This window comes from Aspergillus foveolatus (genome assembly GCF_047715535.1).
Source record: "Aspergillus foveolatus strain CBS 279.81 unplaced genomic scaffold BDW70scaffold_26, whole genome shotgun sequence".
In the NCBI taxonomy this organism is placed as follows: Eukaryota; Fungi; Ascomycota; class Eurotiomycetes; order Eurotiales; family Aspergillaceae; genus Aspergillus; species Aspergillus foveolatus.
The window spans coordinates 309579-336282 of NW_027396090.1; the positions used below are offsets into that span (position 1 = coordinate 309579).

At 50.5% G+C, this 26704-nt stretch overlaps 12 protein-coding genes across 12 annotated transcripts; 5 read left to right on the forward strand and 7 right to left on the reverse strand.

Annotated features, from left to right (window-relative positions):
- Positions 1-137: 137 nt before the first annotated feature.
- On the forward strand, positions 138-3001 carry BDW70DRAFT_160344 (uncharacterized protein; the record flags this gene model as incomplete). Its single annotated transcript, XM_073740830.1, has 4 exons — positions 138-1964; positions 2012-2229; positions 2284-2536; positions 2591-3001. 4 exons carry the CDS (start codon positions 138-140, stop codon positions 2999-3001), a joined length of 2709 nt encoding a protein of 902 aa, XP_073595732.1.
- A 143-nt stretch (positions 3002-3144) lies between these two features.
- Positions 3145-4785, reverse strand: BDW70DRAFT_150582 (uncharacterized protein; the record flags this gene model as incomplete). The annotated part of the gene is made up of 6 exons (XM_073739174.1): positions 3145-3330; positions 3379-3807; positions 3857-4164; positions 4217-4404; positions 4449-4539; positions 4596-4785. The coding sequence occupies 6 exons, from the start codon at positions 4783-4785 to the stop codon at positions 3145-3147; spliced, it is 1392 nt and encodes a 463-aa protein (XP_073595733.1).
- Positions 4786-6078: 1293 nt separating this feature from the next.
- Positions 6079-8637, forward strand: BDW70DRAFT_168425 (amino acid permease-domain-containing protein; the record flags this gene model as incomplete). The annotated part of the gene is made up of 10 exons (XM_073742466.1): positions 6079-6335; positions 6408-6435; positions 6487-6725; positions 6778-6925; positions 6978-7068; positions 7148-7259; positions 7311-7905; positions 7971-8059; positions 8113-8335; positions 8390-8637. 10 exons carry the CDS (start codon positions 6079-6081, stop codon positions 8588-8590), a joined length of 1983 nt encoding a protein of 660 aa, XP_073595734.1. The 3' UTR covers positions 8591-8637.
- A 1003-nt stretch (positions 8638-9640) lies between these two features.
- Positions 9641-11532, reverse strand: BDW70DRAFT_150584 (Alpha/Beta hydrolase protein; the record flags this gene model as incomplete). Its single annotated transcript, XM_073739175.1, has 6 exons — positions 9641-10152; positions 10252-10555; positions 10608-10723; positions 10784-11098; positions 11161-11245; positions 11314-11532. 6 exons carry the CDS (start codon positions 11530-11532, stop codon positions 9641-9643), a joined length of 1551 nt encoding a protein of 516 aa, XP_073595735.1.
- A 1274-nt stretch (positions 11533-12806) lies between these two features.
- Positions 12807-14037, forward strand: BDW70DRAFT_168428 (RmlC-like cupin domain-containing protein; the record flags this gene model as incomplete). Its single annotated transcript, XM_073742467.1, has 1 exon — positions 12807-14037. One exon carries the CDS (start codon positions 12807-12809, stop codon positions 13926-13928), a length of 1122 nt encoding a protein of 373 aa, XP_073595736.1. The 3' UTR covers positions 13929-14037.
- Positions 14038-14260: 223 nt separating this feature from the next.
- Positions 14261-16008, reverse strand: BDW70DRAFT_160349 (Hsp70 family protein; the record flags this gene model as incomplete). Its single annotated transcript, XM_073740831.1, has 12 exons — positions 14261-14457; positions 14513-14662; positions 14733-14889; positions 14938-14947; positions 15007-15104; positions 15158-15257; positions 15336-15372; positions 15403-15468; positions 15518-15547; positions 15617-15677; positions 15734-15778; positions 15826-16008. The coding sequence occupies 12 exons, from the start codon at positions 16006-16008 to the stop codon at positions 14261-14263; spliced, it is 1134 nt and encodes a 377-aa protein (XP_073595737.1).
- Positions 16009-16048: 40 nt separating this feature from the next.
- Positions 16049-16513, reverse strand: BDW70DRAFT_160350 (uncharacterized protein; the record flags this gene model as incomplete). Its single annotated transcript, XM_073740832.1, has 3 exons — positions 16049-16269; positions 16323-16393; positions 16449-16513. The coding sequence occupies 3 exons, from the start codon at positions 16511-16513 to the stop codon at positions 16049-16051; spliced, it is 357 nt and encodes a 118-aa protein (XP_073595738.1).
- Positions 16514-16584: 71 nt separating this feature from the next.
- BDW70DRAFT_56537 (uncharacterized protein) lies at positions 16585-17268 on the forward strand. The gene is made up of 3 exons (XM_073744291.1): positions 16585-16852; positions 16910-16960; positions 17008-17268. The coding sequence occupies exons 1-3, from the start codon at positions 16661-16663 to the stop codon at positions 17134-17136; spliced, it is 372 nt and encodes a 123-aa protein (XP_073595739.1). The 5' UTR covers positions 16585-16660; the 3' UTR covers positions 17137-17268.
- Positions 17167-17986, forward strand: BDW70DRAFT_56546 (uncharacterized protein). The gene is made up of 2 exons (XM_073744292.1): positions 17167-17469; positions 17514-17986. The coding sequence occupies exons 1-2, from the start codon at positions 17400-17402 to the stop codon at positions 17882-17884; spliced, it is 441 nt and encodes a 146-aa protein (XP_073595740.1). The 5' UTR covers positions 17167-17399; the 3' UTR covers positions 17885-17986.
- A 742-nt stretch (positions 17987-18728) lies between these two features.
- BDW70DRAFT_136996 (secretory lipase-domain-containing protein) lies at positions 18729-20194 on the reverse strand. Its single transcript, XM_073736955.1, has one exon. The coding sequence runs from the start codon at positions 20118-20120 to the stop codon at positions 18765-18767; it is 1356 nt and encodes a 451-aa protein (XP_073595741.1). The 5' UTR covers positions 20121-20194; the 3' UTR covers positions 18729-18764.
- Positions 20195-20417: 223 nt separating this feature from the next.
- BDW70DRAFT_56548 (putative MFS transporter) lies at positions 20418-22279 on the reverse strand. Its single transcript, XM_073744293.1, has 2 exons — positions 21836-22279; positions 20418-21786 (listed from the first exon to the last, which is right to left on the reverse strand). The coding sequence occupies exons 1-2, from the start codon at positions 22139-22141 to the stop codon at positions 20716-20718; spliced, it is 1377 nt and encodes a 458-aa protein (XP_073595742.1). The 5' UTR covers positions 22142-22279; the 3' UTR covers positions 20418-20715.
- A 2872-nt stretch (positions 22280-25151) lies between these two features.
- On the reverse strand, positions 25152-26346 carry BDW70DRAFT_160353 (acyl-coenzyme A:6-aminopenicillanic acid acyl-transferase-domain-containing protein; the record flags this gene model as incomplete). The annotated part of the gene is made up of 4 exons (XM_073740833.1): positions 25152-25826; positions 25880-26025; positions 26080-26254; positions 26305-26346. The coding sequence occupies 4 exons, from the start codon at positions 26344-26346 to the stop codon at positions 25152-25154; spliced, it is 1038 nt and encodes a 345-aa protein (XP_073595743.1).
- Between the last annotated feature and the right edge of the window lie 358 nt (positions 26347-26704).

Genomic DNA, 26704 nt, shown 5'->3' on the forward strand with positions numbered 1-26704 from the left:
TGTCCCTAACATACCGGTTTAGACTCATCTCAGCTGCTTCTCTTCGATTGAAAGGATGACTGCTTTCTGCAATCTTCCCGCTTATCCTCGTTCCGTGCACAGCCAGGTCGTTCCGAGCCGCTTCTGCGAAGGTGGAGATGGAGCGAATAGACCAGATTTGTGAGGACTTCTCTAACCGACTTTTAAGGCTTCGTGTGAGAAACTACGAGGCTCGACCCTTTTATCCGAACGGAACGGCCAGGGACGTCCTTTGGATGAACCAACAAGGCCTTGAAGAACTATTCCGAATTATAATCCCGACCGGCGGTTCAGGCAGCGATCGCGACCTTGTACCGGAGTTGGTACGTCGTGTTCTACGCAGTCTCAGTACGGTCCTTGCTGTTGTTTTTCGTATCCGTGTCGCGGGCGACGTAAACATTCTGCGGCAATTTCTTGACCTCATTATCCTCGATAACGTTTTCCGCCATTCTCCAAAGCTCACCGACGAGAGCCTCCCAATATCTCTTACCGAAGCCGAGTCCGTCTTTCGTGGTTTTGCTAATGAGTTTTTCGACACCCAGTTTCAGTTCTGCGCGATAACATTACGAAGGGAAGGGGATATTGTCTACCAGGATTACCGATCTCAATGTCCTCTGCCGTACAAGAAGCAGGAGAGGATAGGAGCCGGAGCTTTTGGCGAGGTTTATAAGGTCAAGATCGAACGGCGCCACCTCCGGCTGACAGGCGACCGGACAGGGAACATCGAGCCAGAATGGATAGCGCGAAAGGATTTCAAAAGGCACCAATCCTTCACAGTCGAACTGGATGCGCTGAAAGAGATCATGGAGCAGCCCCAGAAGCATGATCATCTGGTGATGGTTCTGGCGATCCTGCAATACCACGACACCAACAGCCTGTTCTTTCCCTTGGCGACCTGCGACCTGCAGCAATATCTGAGCGGCAAACACGGTGGAGACCGGCCGGGTCCTATGACATTGGAGGAGAAAGCTATCGTGTACAAACGAGGGATCGCGTTAGCCGGAGCGTTGGCATTCCTCCATGGAGGGTCAGGTGGCAAGGTTTGTCTGCATCTTGACTTGAAACCAAGCAATGTGCTGGTCTTTGATGCGTTTCATCCCGAGAAAGAGATATGGAAGATTACGGACTTTGGTCTCACTCGAGTGAGAAACAATGAATACTCGAGTCTTGCACCAGGAGTGGAAGGGATCTATCTCCCGCCCGAATGTGCTACACCGCACGATAGGGTCACCACTCATAGCGATGTCTGGTCCTTCGGTTGCATTTTCTCGCTGGTTATAACGTATATACTCCACGGGACCAGGGGTGTGACTAAATTTACCCTCAAACGCGGCGAGCGAGAAGAAGGTGACTATTTTTACATCAAGCCCAGGAACTCAACCCCCCGGGTCGCGCCCGCGGTAATTGCCTGGTTCGATCATCTGAGAAAGAGCGCAGCGGCGGACGAAAAGGAGTCGCAAATGATCCGAGAGTCGCTTGATTACCTGCAAAGCAAAGTTTTGCACCCCATCCGACGCCAACGGGCTTCTGCGAAAGACGTCGAACTCTCCCTGAAAAAAATCCATTCTACCTTCACCCAAGAAGCTACTCCACGTTCACCCACATTTCCGCAGGACCATCCAGGTCACGCATCGTTCCCAGACCGTGTGCTTTCCTGGCTGAAGCATCGAACCTCGGAGTCCACAAGGTCTCGATTGCAGAGCTTTCACTACAACCTCGGGACGAACGGCTTCGGGTTTAGATTCTCCCCGGCCTATGGCGACTACCTCGCCTTCTTTTCACCGCAAAGGATCCTGGTTTGGACGGTGTCTAGAATCATGGCTGCCCTGGAGCACGGGTCGGACATTCCAGAGCCTCAACTTCTTCAAATACAGGACGGGACTATTAGATCATATGCAGTCAGCTCGAACGCCATTTGTAACAGCCTAGAGGGGGACTCTTTTCAGGTACTCTCATTGTCGTTTCTACTGCTATCTTCCGCTAACTCTTCCAGTGTGTCATTTATGACGTTGAGACACCATCCTCGTCCTCTCGTGTAGGTGATGGTGTGAGAGTCTCGTACGACCACATGGGTTCTATCAAGCGAGTTGCGATGTCTTCAGATGGTGCGCTCACGGCATTTATCATTACGGACAGGCCAAGAGGGTCTGAGTCCGAATGCAGGATCTACCTTGCCTATACCCAACACCTGATGGACACCGCAGAGGAAGGGTGAGCCCTGTCTGGCCCTGAGACGGCTTGAGGAAAGAGACTGATGTTGATTAGAAACACTTACTCTATTCCGCGCACTAGCCACTCCAACTCTGTCTCAGACAGTTCCCTAATGTCAATCACCACGGCCGCCAATCTGATTTTTGACAGGGTCTCTGTTGGTTCGGCGGCCCAGATACGGTTTTTAGATTTTACACCAGACGGGAAATTTCTCGTAATGGTCAAACAAGAAGGTTCACGGTTCTCCATTAAGGCCTGGGAGACTTATAGTGGCAGGTGCTTTAAGGACTTCTCTGTGGAAATCGCGGTAGGAGAAGCTAACCCAATAAGATTCTCATCACCGAACTGACTTTAGTGCTAGGAACCCTGGGCTTTCCGAAATCTCTTCACTACGTGCTGCCTCTTCGTGACGAAAGCTACAGAGCCTTGCTTAGCCATGGTATCTGACCACCGTCGCATCCTGCACGTTAATCTGGCGAGGCGCACGTACAATGACCGAAGACTCAACGTTGACGTGGATAGTATGTTTGTTTGCGATGATGGGCACACCTTGGTTCTCATCGGCAAGAACAACGGGCTGAGGACATACTTATTACCTCTTCAAGCCCTGGATAAATCCAAGTTTATTGGGGTTGCGAAGATAAACCGTTTATCATATACTCCCGCTCTCGACGATGCCGCGGTCAGAAGAGATGCAAATGGACATTTGAAGCTGCTGATCGCCAGTTCCTCTGGAGCATTCTTCGATATGGATGTCGGTGCTGAGCGATGAAATCTGAATACCAACTACAATCTATAATACAGCCCATGCATTTTCCGCCACCGGATCCTCTCGTCAAAGCAAGGTAGAGACACCAAACGCACACCCATTCCTGCCTACCGCTATGCAATCTAGACTCTGTCCCACCTGGAGCGCTAAACCATCAATACTTCCGTTGTTGATCGCTCAGTACGCTGTTTGGCCTTTTGGAAGTACCACCAGTAGCAAAGAGTTGCCGCTGTGAGAGGCACCGAGCAAACGATGTAGATCCAGAACTGCGGGGATATAACAATATTACGACTTTCGTCCATCTCAAAGAATGAGTTCATCCCAAGGAGGGTCTAAATGAGTTAGTGCTTGGCTTACAAAATATTATCACCGCCACTTACTGCCATAAAGGTTGCCGGCAGATATACGAGCGTAACAACAGTTATGACCCGGACCGTGGTGGAGTCGCGCAACATGAACTCGGTCTGCCGTTTCGCGATGTATGCATCCTTGAACGATAGCGTGTCTGTAATATGCGCCGCAGTCCTTGAGGTGCGGCTCTGCAGTGACCACGCCGCCTGGCCGTACGAGTTTACCGTGGCGGAATAGTTGTTGAGCAACTGTTTCATCATCTGCAAGTCGTTTTTCTCGATCTCACCACACTCACCCAGAGCTGCATTGGCCTGGTGCAACACATCAAATGTCTTGTCAAGCGACCGGAAGATGGGCTGCAGGGCTAAACATCGGTTCTCGGTATTGCGAACTGCAGTCAGTGATTCGTGGTTGACACGTAATGGCTTGTCGATTTCGGCTGCCACCGTGGTATTGGCCTTAATCATCAGCAAAGCCAGATTGTGGTATTGGAGGAAGACGACCTACAATGGGAAGCATGCGGCCTTCCAGGTGCTTTAGGTATTCCCTCCAAGCAGGAAAGAAGGTACCAAAGAGCATGCTGTGGATGAGGAGGGGATTGCGCTGCATCGTCGACCGCTCGGCTGGTGATAAAAGACAGCGCTTGAGACGGCCTTGAAATTTGCAATCTGTAGTTGGATTTAAGAAGAGCCAGGTACTGTTTTTCGTCGCGAATACATATTTGTGATATACGCCTGTTTGTCGTAGTACCCAAGGATCTCTCCCCTTATCAACGGGTGATTTATCAAAAGCGTACTTAATAATATAAATGATTTCTTCTTTCGATTAGCTTGAGCGCCTTCGTAGCTGCAGGAAACCGACACCTACCGACTGATTCGGCGCTGAGTCTAAGCACTGGGGCGCTGGTGAAGCCCTCTTCTACGGCAATCGTCTTTTGGAAAAAGGACAATGGCAGCTCGAATAAGTTTGATGACGCGCCAACGATATCAACAATCTCATCGAACATTATGCGAGTGACGTTCAGCGGCCTCCAAGAGTTGCGCTGGTTGATGGATCTGGTCGGTTAGCAACAACCTGCTTGCACCGATGGATGACCTACAGGAACCTCAGCGCCCTTCCTCCTCTCTGAGCGCTATGGAGACTCCTATAGCCCCGGAGTTCTGCCAGTGAGCTCAGTGTTCTCTCGGTCACTACCCCTCGTCTGGTCAACAATTGTCCATACAGCATTGGCTGAGATGATATCTACCTAGGTCTCCAGCGTCGACATCGGTCCAAGTCACCTGGCAAAGCGACTCAGATGTGCTAAAACATCTCCGTGTCTTTGCGCGGGATTGATAATCCTCTGCGTATGGAACGAGGGAGTACAAGTCGATAATATCTGACCTCAGGAGATTGTCTGGGAACCCCTCTATCGCGGGTGCATTCGATGGAGTCATCGTATCAAGCTCCATATTTGTCATTGTCGCTATTGCAGATATAGATCGATGGCAAAGTTCCAGGCGATCTTTGATATATGAAATATATACTAGGAAGAAAAAAAGTGTGCCTTGAGTGATCTAAATCTGAAAATGAACTGCGACGGTGACACGGATAGCGCCACCACAAGGGCGAACACGCCATGGATAAGCAAACAGGACAAAATGTAGAGACCATACAACGATTGGATCAATATGTTCAGCCTTTCCCTAATCTGCCGCCGAGAGTCAGCCTTCCACTAAAGTTTTGCGGTGCAGGTTCTGGCTCATTCAGAGATCGCCCTATGAGACGGTCAGTCTATTCTCAGCCACCGTCATAGCCCCAACCCCAGCTCGTGCTCTGCCAACGGCCGGGCACTGCTTACTCACTCCAATTCTTCCTGTGAGATGTTAGCTTGGAAATGTGGTGGATCGATCACACGGGCAGATCCCGTACCTCTGTTACCTCTTCAGGCGCGTCGAACGACCAGACATCTTCGTACAGCTGGACCAGGACCGGGCGTCAGTAGGATCAGCAAAGCAACTGGTTATTGGGGCTTACGCGGATATGGAAATTTAGGCCAGGGTGTGTGGGAAACCTTCGTTCAAGGAAACCCTGCAGCTTCGTTCTCGTGAGATAATGCGCCGAGGCGTCTTGTCGCCGACACATAGTGGACGGCGTCGCCGATGCCGACGGAGGCGACAACGATATGATAGACCGCCAGCTTCCAGTCCGACTGAAACGTGACATGCGTCAACCGTCAGATACTATTCATAAGAATAAAGTACAACGTGGGTACTAGACGCTCCCGTCGCGGATGGAATGCATCAAAGGATGGTTATACGATCATCTCCTCCTGAATCCTGATATTATACGAGGGTCCCAAGACAACAGAACAGGAGGCTCTGCAGACCTGACCCATCAGGTGCGTTGTTCACGCTGGCAAAGGAGGGGAAGCGAGATAGAGTCGCGCAAGTTGATTGGGTCGCTTACATCCTCTCGCTGCTCAGGACTCGTCGCAGCAATAACTTCCTCCTATCACAGGCCCGGCCAAGATAGGCTGTTCACATTGGCAGAGGGGTCATCGCTTAACTGAATCCAGGCAGGTCTAGCCTTGCTTGCTTTTATTTTACAGCAATTTATTACAATTTTTAAAGCTAGGCGCTGACGTCGAGCGCCCGAGGCATAACTTGCGCCAGCCTCCGCAAAAATACTTACGATCTGTTGGGACCCTTTTCTCGTATCCACCGCTGCGATGCCCAAGATCAACAGAGATGGCATCGAACAACACGAACGGCAACGATGAATATGCGCTCAAGCTCGATGATCTCACTTGGTTGCCGCGTGATTGGCAGCCCTCCGCAGGGTTGGGTGATACCTTGCGCGTGCCTGAAACCTCCAGCGCGCAGCCGGAATCGATGCGCTCCAGCTCGCCCTGCCTCTCGGACAGCGTGCCTGGGGGCCAAGGCGAGCAGGACGATAACAATATGGAAGACATCATTATTACAAACCATGAGAGGGATCGCGTGAAGTAAGGGACTTGGTAATTTGCGTCCACAGCATGCGACAACATTGACTGATAATTTCCTCTGAAAACATATAGACGGCGACTTCGAGGAATCCATGTCTTTGTAAGGCCGCCAAATAGGCTCAATGAAATATGTCATCTAACTCCTAGTCAGATGATTACCCTCAGTGGAGTTCTTGGAGCGGGCCTATACATACGGAGTGGTACAGTTCTGCGCATTGGAGGGCCGGGCGCTGCTCTGATTGCATTTACGGCGATGGGACTCCTAGCTTGGACAGTCATGCAATGTCTGGGCGAATTGCTTGCGCTGTGGCCCATCTCTGGTGCGCTGGTTGAGTTCGTGGCCAAGTTCGTCGATGAGGATCTGGGAACTGCCGTTGGAATCGCTTACTGGTCGGTCCAAGCGTGCCTTGCCTGGTTAGTTGAGTCGGTCTGACATGTATAGGTTCACATACTCGATCAATTTCGCCGCCTTGATTGTTGCTGCCGCTGGAGTGCTTGACTTCTGGGATCCTGGCAAGGCAATTCAGGGGACAATCATGTTTTTCGTGGTGCCGCTGTTCCTTGTCCTTTTAAATAGCTTCGGCGTGCAGGTAATCCAAACAATTCTGCAATTCGTCGTCGAAGTATTGGCTAATGAGCCAGATCTATGGATTGACGGAGGTCATTGGCGGCTCGATCAAGATCTTGGGAGTATTGGTTGTGATCTCTTGTATGATCGCTATTAACGTAGGGGGTATGTCATTTCTACACCAGTCGATATTCTCATATTAACCAGATATAGCTGGAGAGAGAGGACATATTGGTACTTTCAGTAAGCATCCCTGGCCCGTCCAGAGCGAGCCTTACTAACGATGTAGACTATAAACACCGCCCAATGTTCCCAATCGACGAAGAGGCTGTTAACAATTGGGCGTCTGCTTTATTGTGGGTAGCTCCTGAACCTGTCCAGGAAGTGCTACAGATTAACGGGAGTAGTTATGCCTTTTCAATCGCTGCTTTCGCCTATGTTGGTGTCGATATCACGGCAGCAACCGCTCTCGAAGCACGCCCAGATAAACGCCACTCTCGAGACACGGCGGCGGATGTCCTTAAGGGCCGCTGGCCCTACATCTCGGTCCGCTTCGTCGCCACCTGGACCAGTTTCCTGGTATGGATAATATACTTCATTGCTGGATTCCTCATGAGTCTGAATGTGGAATGGAACAACGAGAACCTCCCGCGACTGTCTTGGCTGGGGTCGCCCAGCGACAAAGAGGGTAAATTCAAGACGGACTCTGGTTTCGTGATCAGTGCAGTGATGTCTGGGATTCCCGGGCTGGCAGACATGATCACGGCCATCATCTTCGTCACTGCTGTGTTCTCGGCGAACACCAACCTCTATGTTGCGTCTCGGACACTGTTCGGTTTGACGCGCAGGATACAAGGCGACGGGTGGCGCTTTTTTGCGTTCTTCGGAAAGACGAATAACTACCAGGTTCCTGTTCGTGCGATGCTGCTTTCTCTGGTCTTCATGTGGGTGCCGTTTCTGTACTTATCGCCGCATAACTCGGCAGATACCACGATATCCAGCGTAAGTCTTTCATCTAAGTCTAGGTCCACTGCTGTTTTTGAGAGTCACCCGCTAACCAGTCTCAGCTACTCGAAGTCTTGTCGCAGATGGGCTCTGTCAGCTGCATTATAGTCTGGACTTGCGAATGTTGGGCCTTCATCCGCTTTTACAACTGGTGCGTACCTAGGTACTCGGCGCCTAATTGCTAGGCTCGCTAAACATCCTCAGTATGTACCGTCACAGAGATGAACTCAACGCATCCCCTCAGTTCGCCCGCCTCCGCCGATTTCCAAGCCAAGGCACCGAAGATCTGTATCCATGGCGCTCGCACGGCCAGCCGGTCACGATGTATCTTGCATTATTCGGGTGTGTGTTTGTCCTGGCCGTTGCGGACGGCGCAGCACTGTGGCACAACTGGGTCACACCGCGTTTCTTGTCTGCCTATCTATCGGTATGGTAGTCGTGGAGCCCTAGCACATTAAACATCTTCCGCTAATCTTTCCAGATCCTCTGCTTCATTCCGCTCTGGCTAGGAATTAAGTATTATAATAATTGGGGAAGTGTTCAGTGGCGACTGGAAGACCTGTCTAACTTTGCCTTGGTGAGGAGGAAGCTTGAAGAGCTAGATGAGATCCATGACTTGGCGACATCGAAAGACGATGAAGTGCAGGAGAAGGGATGGGGGAATCTATGGGGGTTTATGTAGGCTGCCTGGCCGTTGTGGGGCATACCATATATAGAAGCGAATCTATAATCCAGTGTTGATTGCTCGTGATCTGGACTACTCCGTAAGAGCACTGTATGAACCATATCTTAATTCTATGCTTCAGCAATGGAAGTATGAAATCTTCTGACTCTCTACCAGCCAGGACAAGAGACGATCCACGCAGCACTTGGAGATTCTCCATAGCCTCTAACATAATTCTCTGATTCGACATCAGCAGGGGGCCGCTTAAGCCGGAGAATGGGGACCCAAAACCCTTCATTTAACCCATCACTTTTCATATGCTTACCCAATGAGACATAACTATACCTGTACCCTGCTGCAGCCAAGTGAATACCGGTATACATTGTGTCCTCATTGGGACTGCAAGTAGACCAGACAATAAGCCTCGCTTACGAGGTAGAGTTTCAAAATGAGCATCTGCATATGGCTTTTCTTTGTGAAGCATTGGCTCTGTGCAGTTGTTCGGGGAAACGTGGCCATTATATCCCAAGTGATGATTTCTCGAGTAGGCCCTTGCAGATTATCATGCTTACAAAAAATTGACTCTATGCAATATTCAGCACGCGGTATCACGTATGCGTATTTGTGGTTCACTCCTCAGGTAACAGTTTTCGTTCTACAGCCTCAGTGAGGAATCCGTGAAGGGAGTTCCTACATAGAGCACCCTCTTGGCCTAATAGTTGACTTGGTGCTTGGATTGAAATTACGTACGCTGAGCCCTTAGGACAATAGACTGACTCTACATCACAAACAATACATGTCTGCCGTCAAATAAAGCCTTGTTGACTTGGCCTCCGGTATCTGGTAAAGCGGCACTGGGCAACTGTGTCAGACGATATCCATGTATTGGTTGATGAATCTCTTCAGGTATACAGGAATATCCAGTTTACGGGTTCTATGGCGGATGTAATGTGAACACTGCGAGTGAACCATCTTTGTTGTATTATAAAAGGCGATGGGGGATACAATCCGAAGGACCTATTGAGCCATTTATACGACACCATCCCAGCCGATCTGTTCCTCGCCCTCTTACCCAGAAAGCCTCATAGGCACAGAACTATTATAGCACCCAGCATCAAGATAGGCACCTGTAATATTCCTCGCCGCAGTCTTCTTGCCAAACTCCATAATGAACCCGCCATTCGCCGCATCAGGCTCGAACAATGGCCATCCCTGCCTCTGCAGACTGCTGGAATCTTTCAAGAACGCCAAAAAGAAATCCTGGATGGCAGCCGAGGTATCGACTTCCAATTTTGGAACATCTCCTACATCCTTGTCATACGTCCCCAAGATCATAAGCAGATCAGACCAGTGGAACGCCCCAAGCCATGGCTCGGGGCTGATATTGCTAAAGTTCCCGGCCCACAGGTACCGATAAGTGTCTAGACCATACTGATTTCGGAGCTTTGCTTCCTTAACGCCCTTGCAAAGCCACTGTCTCTGTGTCTCGGCCGTGGACGTTCTGTTCGTAGTGGGCATCTCGCTCGCCGTGTTGGAGCGGATCTCTGGGCCTGGGGCGACTTTTCCGGCAATGTAGCGCGCTGTTTCGTTAGTGAAGATATATTTCTCATCAGCTGTTATACTCGCATTAGCGCTGTGCCGGAACAGGAATATATAATACGCTTCTGGTAAGCACTTACGAATATAGTTTGAGAAATCGAGTTCGGGTGTACCAGTATAGCGGTTAATGAACTCCTCAATCTGCACCCAGCTCACTTGACGCATACATTCGAGTTCAGCATCCGCATCGTCGCCGTAGTTGCAGCCGAGTGCTTTGGCAACGATATCAAATCCAGCATACGGATCAGTGGCTGCTGCTGTCGTTAGGTCGACAGTCACCGAGGGCGGCTGCGACAGGACACCGAATTTGGAGACGAGAGGGTCTGACGGGAAGGCGAGGGTGTACATGTGTGTCAGGGCGGCGCCTTGAGACTGGCCCCAGAGCTAATGATACTGTCAGGGAGGGTTGACTCTCGTTGGGCTGGGATCTGCTAACCATGATGTTTTGGGGATCGCCGCCAAACGCCTCGATGTTCTCATAGACCCATTCGACGGCGGCGCGCACATCAAGTAGGGAGAGCGATGTCTCCTTCAAGGCGCGAGACTTCGGATCTAGCATGTACGCCCATGGTTAGCCGGCATCAGCTCGCCTGTTACTATACAACAACTTACTCCCGAATATGTTCACCCGGTAATTGATCGTCACAACGATGTGTTCCTGCGATCTCGACACCCACTGCTCCGGTACCTGGGAAGGGATATCGATCCCACCGGTGAGTCCATGGCCGCCGGTCACGAACAAGGCGACAGGGAGCTTCGATGTTCTGTCCGCATATGAGGGCGTCCAGACGGCTAATGAGAGACAGTCTTCGGAGGTGGACCATGCAATTGCACCTTCGTCTAGAGACTCGCCCAGATTGACGAGCAGGTTTGGAGGCGCGTATTGGTTGTAATTGGTTACACTGGATGAGACGTATTGCGGGCATGCTGAGAAGGGTGAACTAGTCAGTATGGATACTCAAGCTAGGCTGGGACATCTCTGTAACTACCTGGACCATGTCTAGTCGAGTCGTACCGTCGCGATGATTTTTCAAGACGCTGAGGAGGAAGCCAGCGGAGGTCGCCGACGGGGGGCTTTTGCATCCCAGTCAGATCTCCTTCTCTCTCTGCAGACCAGGGACTCTTGAACAGTGTTCGCTCACCTTGGCGAAAGGCACGCGCAAGAACTGCCGCACATTAGGATAAGTATCGTTCAGCGCACCGATGAATGTGCCCGTCTGGGTCTCAACGGTCAGATTCGACCAGTTCGACAGCGTCCGGGGTGACTGGAAGGTGAGATTGGCGTAATACGGGGCGAAAGTGCCCACGGCTGCAGTAATGAGCCATAGAGAGAACAATGTAAGCTTAATCAAGTGCGCCATCTTCCCAGCCCAGCCGTAGCCTGTTTTTGCACCAGATTTATGGCGTTTTGCAGGTCTTGTACAGCGTCACAGAGACAAGCAAAACAACTAATGCGTGCGTGGGGGAAAGAAACCCTGTCTATCCTGCAGCCGAGGCCTGGGTTATGTAGACTAATGAACCTCTTTCTCAGTATATGTTCGTCGGCTACTCCGGACTACGCTAATCTGAGAAACCTACGAGGCGCACCCTCGTGGACGTATACTTGGCAAGACCTCCAGCGAGGGATCTGCCTGCGTTTACCCCAGAATCAGGAATTGCCGCAGATTCCGTGCAGCCGAGCAGCGTCGAGTGTACTAATACTCCGCAGTAGGCTTCATAATACCAGATACGGTTGGTGTATGGCGGGCTCGGGTTTTCCGAGTGATTACATGGGCGGTGGAGGGTGGGGATGCCCTAGTCCTCGCTCTCTACTGCTATTATTGTGGGGATTACTGTGAGGATATTGGCTAACGGCGCAGTACCTGCATACTACATAATGTATTGTATTCTATCCCCTACCCCTTTAGATATCATAGATACCTATTCTCCAGAATGGTGCTTGACAAGGTCCGTTTTATGAGACATAGACAAAAGGCATCGACAATTTCAGGCCACAAGAAGAGGACAATGAGGGCACTTTTAACTGACCACAAGCAATAAAGACCTTGATTGTGTATGCTGCTCGTTCTAGGCACCGTGGACAGCAGATGGGACCGCCGACGCGTGGCAACAGTGGGCCGCTGCGTTTCCAGAAAACACGGATTGTGGTTAGAGAATGACGCAACGAAAATAGAACTCGGTATATGCAGGTACCGTCTTATCGTACTGGAGTCATTCCGTTAGACTTGCACCAAGAAATGGCATTTGAGGGCCGCAGGCGTTCAAGAGGAAGACCAGTTGCTTGATAACGAGTCTCAGACTGTCTGGGATAAAAAAAATAAATAAAAAATAACAAAGAATTATTTCTCTGAAAATTAGGGCAAAGCCTAGCACCCAAACAAGCCATGATCGTCGTGCCGGAACTTCCGAGTGCGTGGCCGAAACAGGTTCCGAATCCGGTTCCGGACCCAAGACAGTCCTAGGTATAGGGAAACTGCTAGGTGACAGACTGACACACTATCATAGACACGGGTCTTGAAACTCGGTAGTGGGACCAGATATCATATGCAAGATTTGGGTCTGCAGGGGCGCATGGCGGATATTTAAAAACTGCTGGTGCACCCCATTGATGTGACTGATATACAACTCATCCACCATGGTCGCGCTCAACCTCCTGCTCGCCGCCACCGCGCCTCTGGCGGCAGCCCAGTCGCTATCAGACCTCTACCTTGACAGTGCCCCTTCGTCACCCCGTCCTTATATCATCCCCCACTACGCCAACAGCCATGCCGTCACAATCGGCGCCCAGCTCTACCGGTTTCCCGTCACCGGCCCGGCCTCTGACTATGCCTTCACGTTGATGAGCACCAACGCTCCTGCCAGTGGCAGCCTCGGTGTCCTCCCGCACATCCATCAGAGGCACTACGAGAACTTCTTTAACTTCAAGGGCCGTTTCCAGCTGTGGGCGCAAAAGGGGGATGGCGAGCAGGAAGCCCGGCTTCTGACCCAGGGCGACTACGGCTCTGTCCCGCGGAACACGACGCATACGTTCCAGATCCTCGATCCAGATACCGAGATGGTCGGGGTCATCTCGCCCGGCGGCTTTGAAGACCTGTTCTACGCGTTGGGAACAAATTACTCGGACGCGACGAACACGCCGTATGTCCCGGCCGCCAGCAATGGGACCTCGTCCCCCGGGGCGGACGTGATCTCCAGCTTGCAGAAGTACGATGTCTACGCACAGCTGGACTTCGAGCCGACACGCGACCTGGTCAATGGGTCGTCATCTACGACGTCGTCGTGGCACGCGATCGATTCCTCTGCGACGCCGCTGGGCGAGCCTGGCCAGCCCTACTTCATCGCTAACAACTACGGTCCCAAGTACCTGAACTCGCGACACGGGAACTACCAGATCGTCCAGCCGCTGGTCACGAACGCACAATCGCAGGACACGAACTTCACGCTCTCCACCATTGTCATGAGCCGTCAGCATTCTGAAACGGTGGATACGTGGAAGGCCAACGGTGCCTGCGCATTTGAGGTCCTTGAAGGCTCGGTCGTCATCAAGATCGGTGCATACCCTGCAGCCAGACTGGAGACTGGCGATGTCGCATTTGTGCCGAAGAACACTGCGTACCAGTATTGGACGACTGGGAGCTACGCCAAGGTGCTCTATGTTAGTGCCGGCCAGGAGGGTCTTGATAAGCGTTTGATTGAGAGCGGGGAGAGCTGGAGCTATCCCACCTTCCCAAAGAGCTGGAAGAAGACGGAGTTGTAAAATGAGGTGGATCTGGATTTGATTTACGAGATATCAACTCCGAGGCTAGAGGCGCGCATGGGTTTGGCCCTCTCTACCCTGCTCAAACCCTCTCTACCCTGCTCAAAGCAAAATCTCTAGGATTGAAAGGTGTATAGAATCAGTTTTGGGCTAGCAGTCTTATTATAGTGTGAATACACACACCATTGAACTGTCAGGGTCCTATCTAAGTGAGTACCTAATCTGAATTGTTCTGCATGTTTGAGACAAGAGCAAGATCTCTTTGTCCTGGCTTGTTTTGGCAAGACCAGAGATATTTCAATCCAGATCATGCCCTCTACCAGCCGCTGCGCCTAGTACCTTGTACGGACGCTTCCATAAGACACCCCGTTGAACTCTAGTTCGAAAAGCAAGGAGGCCGATATCGGCGTCATGCTAAGAATGTACGGGACGACGAAATACTCAACTCCTTGTGAATTCCTCTTGCGCCGGAATAGTTCTTGGGGTATCTTACGAAGGTCGGTCTCCAGCTTGCACAGTTGCATTACTTCTTGAGATAGCGGTTAGTAGATGTGTAAAGTCCTAGTCTGGTAGATGGGACATACTTCGATTGCGCACGTCCGGAGCAACCTCATCATTGCAGAAATATAGAACATCCTCAAAAACCAAGAGACCTGGCGGCCGACCCTCGATTGGCCGGTAGAAGGGTATTTTTATCGGCTGCTGCTCCGCTATCTTAGAAGACTGGTTGTAATCTTTAGCGTTGCCACATCTTAAGTGGACATTAGCAAAGCACCTTGTTGATAAACCACTCCATTCATCTACTGACGACGTAGATTTCTTCTAGCGCATCCCATCTTTTGTAAGGGTCATCCTCCTTATGTTCCCACGGGTAAAACGGGGTGCAGTACGTGACCCATAATGACGGCGCGCGATGCGAGACTCGACCTTGTTTTCCTCCAGACCACGATGAACAGCACCACTGCCTATGATCAGTTCTCTGGCCGTCAATTAAGCGTAACACTCGTACCTGACAACTGCTGGCCATCTGATTCACAGTTACTATGGCTTGCATTGCACAGATTGGGGCTTGACCTACCCATTAGGAGGTTGCATTATGGTTACTCCTGGATTCCTCTTCATCAAACGGTGATAAAGATACTCTGATGCACCAAATCCTCCTACAAGAATAACGTTCTAGAGACTGATGGTAAGCGTGACTTCGAAGTACAGAGAAATCGGCACTCCACCTGCACATGAAACCCGCGTTCACCAACTGCTGACAGCTGTTGGGCAGTGAGGTCTTCAATTTGCCCGATGATAGGCTCAAAAATGCCTTCGGCGTCCTCCCTGTACACAGTTAGCGTCGATCAAAGAAAAAGTAATGTCACCGAGTATAGGTGAACCTGCCTGCTGAGCATAAAGAACCCGTCCTCGATGGGCACAGAGGGATCGTCTGCGGCGCCTGCAATGGGGATAAATTATTCCACCTCACCAAACTCGTCGCCGAATTGACCGGTGAAGTTGGGTTTCACGCGCTCCTGCCAGTACGTGATCGCCGCTTCCTTTGACTTAACCCATTTTCTTCCGCAAAAGCTCTTCGAACCTACTATCGAGAAGTAGCAAGCCGCACACCGTGCCTTCATAGAGGTCAGCAAAGCTATTGGAGGCCGATGTACTTTGCAGTGTCTTCATCAGTGTACCTGTACCTTCCGCGACCTCGACGAGAACTAGGGGCTCCAGGGTTTTGATTTTGTATGAGATCAGATCCTAGACCACAGGTCAGTGCCATATAGCCAGTTATTAACGTTAGCGGTGCAGCTTACTACGGTTCCCCCTTCGGCATCACACACGGTGAACACATCGTTTGCCTATTCACGTTACGGTACTCGTCCCGTAGCAGTCGGACAGTACTTACGGCCACTGTATTTGGTTGAATCGCCCGCAGCGTATAAAGCGCTGCTGCCTCTAGTTCGGAAACAAGGGATATATGCTTCATATCAACGCCTGCATCAACAGTGGCCGTCAGTGTTGTATTTTTAGCTTTGTCAGACCAGACTGCTGGGACAGTCAGTATAAACTGAGAGTCCAGATCATCCATATTGACCCCAGTCGCCGTTCGAGCACCTGCTTGACCTGGCCTATAAGCTGCTTATGTAGTCTGCTGTGGCTTCCACGGCATCCTTGCCGTAGGACAGAAGAAGGGCCTTAGACTCGATTGAAGGTGTATGCGTGATATTCTGTCCCTCGTCTAGCAGTAGTTTGATTCCCCGAAGGCGCTCAGGGAACTGCCCTATTTGGTACCCCCATTGGATATTCCCATCTTTGTATGATATGTTGGGTGGAACCTTGACCGATGTCCCTATCGTCATGTCAGGTCGGTCGAAGGAAGGCCCAAGTATTGTCTGCACTCACTGTTGCCTCCCCCCGGCCACTGCGAAAGAACTTCAATATCATTGATTGATCCACCGAGTGTCCACGAGATTCTTTAAGGGGTTGTATATACCTTGTCCCGCAGCAACATACGATCGCACAACGTACCCACTAAATGTGGTCCCACAATCGACGCCAATGACAATCGATGGACCGAGCACTTTGTTGGTCATTTTGTCGGTATTTCGTTTAAGCGGCGTGTCCCTAAAATGCCTTCACGAGGGAATTTCCAGCGCAAGGATCTGCCTCTTATACGACGGCGGACTACCTCTCCGCGGTGACACCGTAGCCTCAATTGTCAGGTCTAAGGTTTGGACGGGATGCTTCTCCTGATGATGACCTCATTGAGACCTATTCCCGCTATCAGATACAAATACGGACACCTGCCCTTATGTCAAATTGTTCACACAGTACTTCAGCAATGGATTATCTCCGGAATTTATGACTGCTGCGCCTCTTTATGGCCCTCTCGACTTCTACCGCACCTACTCAGCAGCGAGAACTTTCTGAGAGTGAGTACACCCCTGTCTCACGGTGCTTGCTAACCATGGCTGTGAGAATACCGTAAGGTGCAGTGGCAACTAGAATGCCAGGAGAAAGAACTAAGGAAGATACGCCGCGTCAGTAACATCTTTGGTTTCCTCTTGATGTTACTAATGTTTTGCAGGAAACCCATCTCCTGATTTGCCAGTCCACGGAAGCACAAAACCAACATCTGGTGAATACCGAAAAGATCCAACAACAGGAACAGTTGCTAGTCCAAGCGTGCAGTGACGCAGCCAAGAGAGAAGAATAATACATACAGCAGATGAATCAACTGTACTCGCGACTAAACTCCGCTCAGGCGGGACCGAAAAGGGTCCCCAATGAGGAAGTGAAGCAACGACTACGCCGGCTCGTTCAGAATCTGGATTCCTGGATCAAGCAAACTTCAAAGACACTGCCAAACTTGCTTTTGCTATTGATCAGGATGGAATCACAAGCACTTCCCCTCAGCGTCGCACTTGGATTCAGTCGTTTGTTGCAGACTCAGTGCAGCATCACATATTTTCACCGGCAATGTTTGCGGTCCTGCCAAATCCCTGGGGCCAGTTCATACAGGAACTTGATGTCAGTGTCCAGAGCACAAGTACGTGCCTCGGATTATTGCTGCCCTTAACTAAAGTATCTCAGATCCCAAGCCAACGTTACTAGTATGGAGGACTGCAACAGCCCGCGCCCTAACTCACATGACGATGGATGAACGAAAGGCAAGTATTGCAAGCCTCGTGGACCATATCGAAGGGAAAACCAGTGTTGGTTCTTCCTCCGGGACGGAATCGAGGAGGCAGCAACTACAGGCGTTCATTCAGAGATGTGCCCTGTTAAAAGATTTCCTGAGACAAGATCCGGATGAGTTTGTCTTCCTCACCAGTCAACCAGGGACGGAGTATTCGGAAAAAGCCATGGTAAACACTAATGGAGAGGGGGAGTCCGGTGATAGTGTCAGGCTTAGGCTGTGGCCAGCATTGCACAGGCGCACCACTGGCCGAGATATACCCTAGTAGAACCTGGACTGGTTTGGACAACGGATTGACTTGCGGTTAGTTTCGCCGACATCAGCCCTGCCTAACTGGGAATGATGAAGTGGCATGAGGACACTTGAAAGAGAAAAATGAATTTATTTTGCCCTTGTCATTGCTCAACGTGTAAGTTTCTGAACCACCCGCAAAACACTTCCCGCCGTAGGTTTCTGGCCCCGAGCACGTGCCCGGACAGAGGAGCAGTTTGTGTGTTCGTCAATCGTATAGCCTAATTTTATGGCTGACATGCTATAACTATTATGTCAAACTTTCAAGTGCAGGGGGAGAAATGAGGGCTCTTGAGAGATCATCTTGCTCTGCCGCTTGTCACAGGTGACAATGGAAAGAGAATGAAGACGGAATTTGAAGATAGAATATCAGAACCAATGTGACCTGTATATCCCAGCTTGCGTCCGTATCCGCGCTTCATATTATCCCAAACTTAAATGTCTTATATGATATATCCTTCCTTGAACTGGCGTACGGCGTCTTGGAGCAAAAAAAATCGTTCTGAAGTAGGATCCACGGCAACTTAGATATATTATATGAATGAGCGGTATAGCAGGAAGAATACAAGCTTGAATTGATCGTCTCATGTACTCTTTGTGCCTTAATGTGGCTAGGTGCGATATCGTGTAGGCAGTCCAGAGATCTATCAGATGGGATTATCAACGTCAACTGGATATCCTTAATCGTCTTACTACTACTCAACATGAGCGCCACATAACACAGTTCAAATTGAAATTATAGTTGAAATCAACCTAAGGTACTACTGGATTTCTCATTCGACTTCAGGTACCTTAAACCCGAGGCTATAGGTTGTTGCGGCCACTCCATAGACTCCTGCTAATATTTGTCCTCGCTAACGATTATCAGCCGCCTCAACCCAGAACAATCGATTCAGGTTCTCAATAAGCTGAGAGAATACATGTTCAAGGTCTACCTTCCCAACAACAGGATGCGGGCTGGTTGTTCTGAATTGCCACGAACAACCGAGCTCAAGCGTGCCAGCAAATGCATCATCAATATACCCCGCGGAATCGGTCAGGCTGCCGAGCAGTGTCCTGGCGTGGCCACCAGTCACGTAAGTCCTGAATTGGACCGTAGCTCCTGCGCTGCACCATGAGTCGACCATCAATGGAATGTCATGATACGGGATGATCTCGTCATCTACACCATGGTAAACCAGCACTGGGGCAATAGGTGCCTCCTCTGGCCTCCCACCGAGAATATTTTCCACCAGGACGGAGTGGATTGTCGGTTCGAGGAGCAGACCGGGTCCGAGGATTTGGATATCTGGGGATAGCATTGACTGGTTTGGCCAATTGGCCAGGTCCGCGGGAACGCAATGCGAGTTCGCATAGTCCAAGAGTGCTTGACCTTTCCCAGTAACGATTCTATCAATAATAGGTAGCAATTGTGCGCCGTATGCGCTCGGCTTGGACAGCCCATCAACGGCCGCTGGGATGAAGCCGCTATACAACTTTCCATCAAGATAGTAGAATGTCCCGGTCAGATTGGCAGGAGTGCCACCCATGGCCCAGCCTTTGACGTTTAACTCGGGCGCATAGACGGAATGGAGGGATGCTGCCCAGCCAGTTGCAATGGCTCCGCCAGAGTATCCTGTTGCGGCGATCATAGGGCGGGAAGTCGAGAATCCGAGAGTCTCGTTGAAGTGGTTGACAGCACGCATCCCATCTAGCACCGTCATTCCTGCCAATCGGCCTGAACCAAGGGCCGCATCTGGCCCTTCATGGTCCGGAGCGGCAACAACATAGCCACGTAAAAGGTGGCGCTGGAGGAAGAGGAACTCGAACGTGGATATCAGGTCGGTCTGGGCGACGCCAAGTTGGTATTGGTAACTTGGGTCACAGGTGACAGACGCACTGTCGTACGCAGTATGGAAAGAGACATAACGGTCTGTCATCGCATGCAGAGGTTTGAAGACCGTGGTGACTGACGTGATGGCTGACCCGTTAATGGCCGTGGTACGGTAGAGTAGCTGATGCGCTTCGACGGGATCTGGGACCAAGCCGAAGAAGGAAGTAGTGACGAGGCGCTTGCGAAAGATTGTTCCCGGGGGAGCTCTCTCAAATCCAGGTGGAGGTTGGTAGAAAGGGTCGGTTTGAGGATCCTGGGCTGCAGGACTGGATTGTGCTACATCCAGAGGTAGGCTCACGGCCAGTGACCACAGCAAGTGCCAGAGCGGAGAGTACATGGCTCATAAATATCTTTACCTTGGAAATAAGAGCTGATGGATAGGCCTTTTCTCGTGGAAAGGATGCACAGAATACGTTGATGGTAGGTGCAAGAGGCGGAAGATGATTGGCAGGAAGCAGGTGCAGCCGCGATGTATACCTTCCTCATGCATGTCTGAGAAGAGGGGCATCTAGACAAGAGTGGATGGCGATGGATGGCGCTATATCAACTGAGAATCTCATAGATCTCTTCGCTTGTCTATGTACAATCAAATAAGAATCGTGCCATTAAGCTCTCTCTGAGCGAGGGCTCGGCTTCTCGCATCTGGCGCAAGCGAGTCCGGATCGTTGCGGTCTATCCCGTGCAGGTCTTAAGCGCGCTCTGCGCAGCGCGGCGAAGGGCCTACTTTCGGTATACTGACTGTCGTCGCTAGACCTATTCGGAGAAGAGCACCGCGGGGAGAAGACGCTCCGCCTCGATGCCATGGGTTAGGCGCTCCATTTCGCGATTATTGACGTCTTCACAGCCGCTACATAAAACTATACTGCTCTCGTAGACAGCGTAAGCCTCCAGTCTGGAGGTAAAATGGCGCATAAAACCGTTTTTCTGTATCTTCAGGTCTCGACAGGCTTCGCTTTGCCCCAACGAGCAACGATGAAGATCCCGGTGCCCCCGACGACTAGAAGCAGAGCCGATATGGTACTGAACCACCCAACACCAATTGACTCTGCTGCCGGGATCGCAGTGGCAGATGCCACGGCCCCGAAAATGTACCTGATGAAGAAATTACCTGCAATGAGCTCGGCGCTGCGATCTGGCATGACGTCGAGACAATACGTATTGAGGCTTGGAAAGCAAAACAGTTGCGAGACTCCCTGGAAGAACATGAATATGACAGGCACCGGGAGGCCGCCAAACTCCATGTCGACAGACCACCCGTAAATGAGCATACATGCCGGAATTACAATCCCAAGGAATGGAACCGCGGCATACAAGCGGTCTTCGGCGACAAATACCTGGCCGCGATGCCTGTACCACCGCGTTGCAACATAGTCCGCCCATCGGCCGCCGAAAAATGTGCCGAGTATATACCCACAGCCGGGAGCCAGGTACAGAAGACCGGATTGGAGGGGCGTTTCCAGATGGAATCTTGGGTTTAGGACATATCGGATTGGAGTCAGGAGACCGTACTGGTTCCAAACGAGCGAACCGCTGGCAATTGCTGTCACCACCAGACTCGGCCGTTTGAACGGGGAGATGACCCGCCAGGGATTGGTCATGATGAAGAAGACTTTCACCTTCTGTCCCCGCGTTAGGCCTTTAAGCGGGCGGGGCGCAGTCTCGCTGAGGGTCTCAGGCAGCAAGAAGAAGATCCCAAGCAACGATACTGCGGCGAGTCCCGTCTGCAGCCAGAAAATCACCCTCCATGTTGTATAAGTGACTATCGCACCCGCAAGCAGGGGTCCAACAGTGGGACCGACCAGAGTGCCCGTGTAGAACCAGGCTATTCCAGTTGCTCGCTCGAGGGGAGGGTACAAATCACGAATCACTGCAGGACCTATCACCAGAATCGCTGTACCCACAAATGCGGTAAGCATTCGAAACACCATAAAGGCAGCAATGTTCGGGCTCAGAGCAGTGCCGATAGAGGCGCCCAGGAAGATCAAAGTACTAGCAAGGCAGGACTGCAGGAACAGTGAGCTTCTCGAACTGCAAGAGGGCACCGGCACATACCATCCGCCGTCCAATCGTCTGGCACCAAGGGCCCCAGAAGCACGGACTCAAGGCCATGAACACCAGATACAACGCATTGCTCAGCCCGATTATGGATCCAGTAGTTTTGTATGTTGCTGCCACGTTCGGAATGGCGGAGAGCACCGAAGTGCTCGCCATCGGGGACAGCAATCCAGTCCAGGATATGACAATCGTCATGACCATCTTCCTGCTTCGCGAGAACCTACTAAACTCATCCACAGGAACCTCAGCGCCGCGCTCCTTGTCGGCCCCATTGTTCTTCTCTGGTTGTAGGGCTAAGCTCATCGGGTGGGTCGGTCCAGCTTCAGGACTGGGCGAGCTTGTGAGAAAGTGGAAGCTGAACGGTCACGCAATTGCAGAACAAATTATGACAAAAATGGTTTACGGAATTCTTAAAGGCTCTAAAGTGATTCAAAAGCGATCGGGTAGCAGAGCATTCAAGAAAATCCTGACCGGGCCAACCTCGGGCAACACGGAAAAGAATCCGCGCTGGAGGCCCCGTTTTCGGTCCGTTCAACCGTTCAACTAAGCCAATGATATTGGATATTTGCACAATTCTCCAATCAGCTGTCTCAATGCTATCAATCAACTGACAAGTTACAGGTCGGTGAGTATTCGAGATGATGCAGAATAGAATCTTTGTTCTCGCCGCTCTTCCACAAGAACCTGGGCCTACGCTGATCCAGAACACAAAACACCTCAAAAGACGGTGTGAAGGCATTTCCTCGGATGACTGGAGGCAGTTGTTCGCTTGCTACTGTCTCGGCTTATTGCTCGTTAGCCGACAGTCGGACTGAGAGGAGTGCGAAAAATTCTTTTCCTGCCCTGATGGATTTAGGAGATGCTCAAACGGAACTATCATGACGCGCAGCACTTATTCGATGACATGCGGTAGACGAATGTTAGAGCTGCGTCTAAGGTGCCTGAGCATAAACGTCAATGAATCATCACGGATCTCGAGGCAGGGCAGCCGGATATGGACAACTGGGCGAAAACCACCGAGTTCCCAGACACCGAGTTCCCAAACATATCTATAGTATCGAAGGCTAGATAACCTCTTATACTGAACTTAAGGGTATCATATTTCAATTTCTGCTCCGTTATCTCCAATGGCTTCATCATTCCATACCCCGCTGCCAGATTTGGTACTTCACAAGTTGGTGTTCGTGGTTGCAACCGGCAACAAAAAGGAGGTAATAACTGGGCAAAGCAAGTGTACATATCGACTACGCCTGAAGCGTCTCGATCTGGCTTTCATTTCTTAATAGGTGGATTCCACCAAAGCCTATCGGCCCTAAGAAGATCACTCCATCCGTCGAACAGATATCATCTATTCCCAGACTTATAAGCTATTAAGCCACACAAGTTAGAGTGCATAATTGGGAACGTGCCCGTGACTTTACAAAGGCTAGTGGCATGGCTGCAAGCTTAACCAAGGCGCTGGTTTCGTTAGGCGCATTTGAAAATTGGCATGCTTCTCTACTCCAAATTGCTTTCTGGTAATCATTGATAATTGTATGAAGCTATCCGTGTCTCCGGCTGCGTCATGTAGTTGAATACAGGAGGACCTTACTTGGTAAATTACTATAGATGAAACCTTTGTTGGCTCGTATCTTCCCGCGCGTTAATAATGATTCTTATCAATAAACCGTTTCTGATGCCAGAAGTGACCACGTTTCACAGGTCAACACATCGTACAATTTTAAGTTTTATCTAGACTACATCTGTGACGTACATAGATTATGGCTCGTATCAGAGGCCACTGACAGATTTACGAAGACAGCGCGTATACCGAATCTCCCAAGAGATCCCTTGTTGCCTGAGCTGCCGTACCATATTATTCAGGTCATAAATATATTGGATATCAATAAATCGCAGTACAATGGGCAAAAGTATGCCCACATCGAGACGTGACTAACTAAGTAGCTGACTATAGATTTCTCAACTGCGATGCGGACCGGCCCGTGCCGCGAATTGCGGGTGGCTAACCAGTCCGCTGATTCTGGTCGAGTGAAGCTGGACTGAAAGTAGTCAAGTTAGTCTTGTGGCGCAGTACTTTGTCCCCTGCCATGCTGACCTCGCGTGTAGGGCTTACGACTGAGTCGCCTTGTGGCGACGAGAGGGTCTCCGGGAGCTTGTCAAATGGCATATGCTCTACTCATGACTCTGCTGCCTATACTTACCGCTGCGCCCTTATAGCCGGTGGTTGAAGTCATTTTCAGACAGCACCCAGTCACGGTAAGGGTTACGTTGGAGTACAGGAGACAGATTGCCCAGGGAACCATGCCCGGGGTTTCAATGATTCTCAATGTCTCTGAGCCTGAGTTTGGATCAGCGGATGTCATTTTGATTGCCAGATTTGATTAGCACAGCACAATTTGGTCCTTCAAAGCCTCGCCTGGGAGCAGTCGTCTGAAGGTTTTAAGCTTCTTAAATTGAGCATGTCTTATTATAACATCACTGTTCGCCAGAGACCAAATATATACTTCTAGAAAACTACGATAGTACTAGAAACTCTATTAGTGGATTCCAGATAGCGAGCAGACCTATTACCCTAGACGTGGTGGCCCTTAGGATATACCTTATACCAGACGTACAACTAGCCTGTAAAGAACATCCAACCGAATGGCACGTACGGAGTTTCCCTTTTCTTTTTCTTGAATTCAAGCCTACAAAGCCATGAAGTCGTATGCGACATTCAATTCCTGTTTGTTGTGGCATGATGCGCATGCTATCAAGATCCTTTACGTGGAACGCCGTCATACTTGCTCTCTGGTATCTCAAGCATAAGCCATAACCAGTCATTGTCTCCTTGCTTTCTGTTGAACTCTGCGTAGCCTTTCCGATGCAAGCGAGAAAGCCGAACACTTTAAAAGAATTTATATACGCAAAGGATACCTGGCTGGGTGACGCTGGCCCTTGATGGAAATTGATTACTACCAGCAAGAGCAAGCTCTCATACGTGCTGCACAGCTTCTCCTTGCCACCATCTTCTACCTTTGAGTGTCTGTTTCCAAAGCTTGTGATTCAGAGCCCACTCGGATTGGGCACCGAGCAGCTCATCACTGTTTGACGATTCGACCAACCTGCAGCTATACATCTACTTCAGCAAACAAACATGGCTATCTGATTGAATATAACCCGTTTTCTCTGTCCACCTCTCTGCCTCTTCTAGATTGGTGCCAATAGTCAGGTGGCGATGATAATACCATTCACATAGTACAGTTGTGGTAACCGTAGATTCAATTATATACTATAATTATATATGTATATACACAACGATCACCCTCGACAACTACTCAAACGCAAGGATAATCCTCTCCGCAGCCGCGTCCGACGGCCTTCCCATGATAACCTCCACCCTCCTCGTCCGCAAGTCCATGACGATATTGAACAACGTCGCCATATCGCTTTCTCCATCGGCAGCACGGTTTATCGAGCACGGGTAGTTCGCCTCATCCCTGAACAGCCCGCAGAACGTTTCCCAGCTGAGCACTCCTTGAAGTTTCTCAATATTCTCACCCATTGTTTGAACTCGCACCGGCGAATCCTTCAACCAGGCCGGCTCGTCAATACCAGGATGAGGAAGAAGCATGTGGTTCGAGTGGACAATAAACGCTTTCTGATTCAAGGGGATCCGAGCGAACGTCGACGAGGTGAACTCGAGCCCGATCGCGGTCGTTGCATCGCCGATGAGTATGTGCGCGGAGCTGGCCATCCCAACCTTTTCGATGTTCTCAACAGCTTGCAGTGCGGAGGAGCTCTCGAGCGCGATGCGCAGTCCAAGGTGTACTGGGATCCGGGTCTTATCCAGGCCCTTTGCACGGATCGCATTGAAACAAACACCTACACCGGTAGAATTTAGACCGATTTTCCCTATAATCCCGGCCTCAGTGATCATCTTGATGGTGGGGAGGTCTTGCTGGATAACGGTGAGCTGGATTAGGTTGGCGGCTTGTTCGGTATCCCACTACCACTGTCAGTTCTGTGCAGACCGTAGAAACCGTGGGACATTGAACGTACATCCCAATTCTGGCCCTGGAACGAATGCTCGCTATCCTGGTAATAGAGACTTGTGCACCCATCACTGAACCGCCCGAAGACGATTTCCGTCCGCACGTTGAGCGCAATGATGTCAATAAGGTCTGTCTTCGCACCATCCGCAATCCCTGTTTCAGTCAGTGTCTATCTGCCTTTTTGGAGACTTGAGCGGTAGTGGGAACCTTTCAGCTCTTCATAATACCGCGGCCACTGGTGCTTGATCAACCCCTCGAAATCCCGAGCTAGTTCCTGTACCTGGGGCCAGTCAAGATTGCTATGCTTCGCGAACATCTTTGCATAGAATGCTATCGCGCGGTAGATTTCTTCAGACGCTTGAGAGCCATGTTTATGGCCGATCTGCGCCCTGTCAGTGGTTATCGCTGATCACCGGTTGGTTGCGGAAGTACCTCGTACGGCGTGCCGGAGCAAACGATTTGCTTGATGGCCATACTTAACAAAAGGGCTTGAAACCGACTAGAAATTAGCAACAGAGACCATGCAATGCAAAATTGATTAGTGGAAATATGGCGAAGATTGCAGTTGATGCCCCGGCTATTCATCTGCCCCTCATTCGGCCGACATCAATGTGGGGTATGGTTCCTTACCCCAATTTGGAGACTGGAGATCTATCCTCCCCAGCTAGACGATCGCGAGATTTTTTTGCTGGACTGAGGCTCATTGCGAAACTTCCGTAATGAGATACAGTTGATGGAAATTTGCAATATACTCAGCATACGAAAATCGTCCTTTTTCCAAATCCAACTTCACGCAGCCTTAACCGTGCTCTAAGCGCGACCTTTATATTTC

Excerpts from the sequence above, each read along its gene's own strand:
- BDW70DRAFT_136996 (XM_073736955.1), bottom strand. The coding sequence starts at position 20,120 with ATGTACTCTCCGCTCTGGCACTTGCTGTGGTCACTGGCCGTGAGCCTA.
- BDW70DRAFT_56537 (XM_073744291.1), top strand. The coding sequence starts at position 16,661 with ATGCTTCTCCTGATGATGACCTCATTGAGACCTATTCCCGCTATCAGA. Across the intron at positions 16,853-16,909 it reads GCAGCGAGAACTTTCTGAGA|GTGCAGTGGCAACTAGAATG; the intron begins GTGAGTACACCC and ends GAATACCGTAAG. Across the intron at positions 16,961-17,007 it reads AACTAAGGAAGATACGCCGC|GAAACCCATCTCCTGATTTG; the intron begins GTCAGTAACATC and ends AATGTTTTGCAG.
- BDW70DRAFT_56546 (XM_073744292.1), top strand. The coding sequence starts at position 17,400 with ATGTTTGCGGTCCTGCCAAATCCCTGGGGCCAGTTCATACAGGAACTT. Across the intron at positions 17,470-17,513 it reads TGTCAGTGTCCAGAGCACAA|ATCCCAAGCCAACGTTACTA; the intron begins GTACGTGCCTCG and ends AAAGTATCTCAG.
- BDW70DRAFT_56548 (XM_073744293.1), bottom strand. The coding sequence starts at position 22,141 with ATGAGCTTAGCCCTACAACCAGAGAAGAACAATGGGGCCGACAAGGAG. Across the intron at positions 21,787-21,835 it reads AGACGATTGGACGGCGGATG|TCCTGCCTTGCTAGTACTTT; the intron begins GTATGTGCCGGT and ends CTGTTCCTGCAG.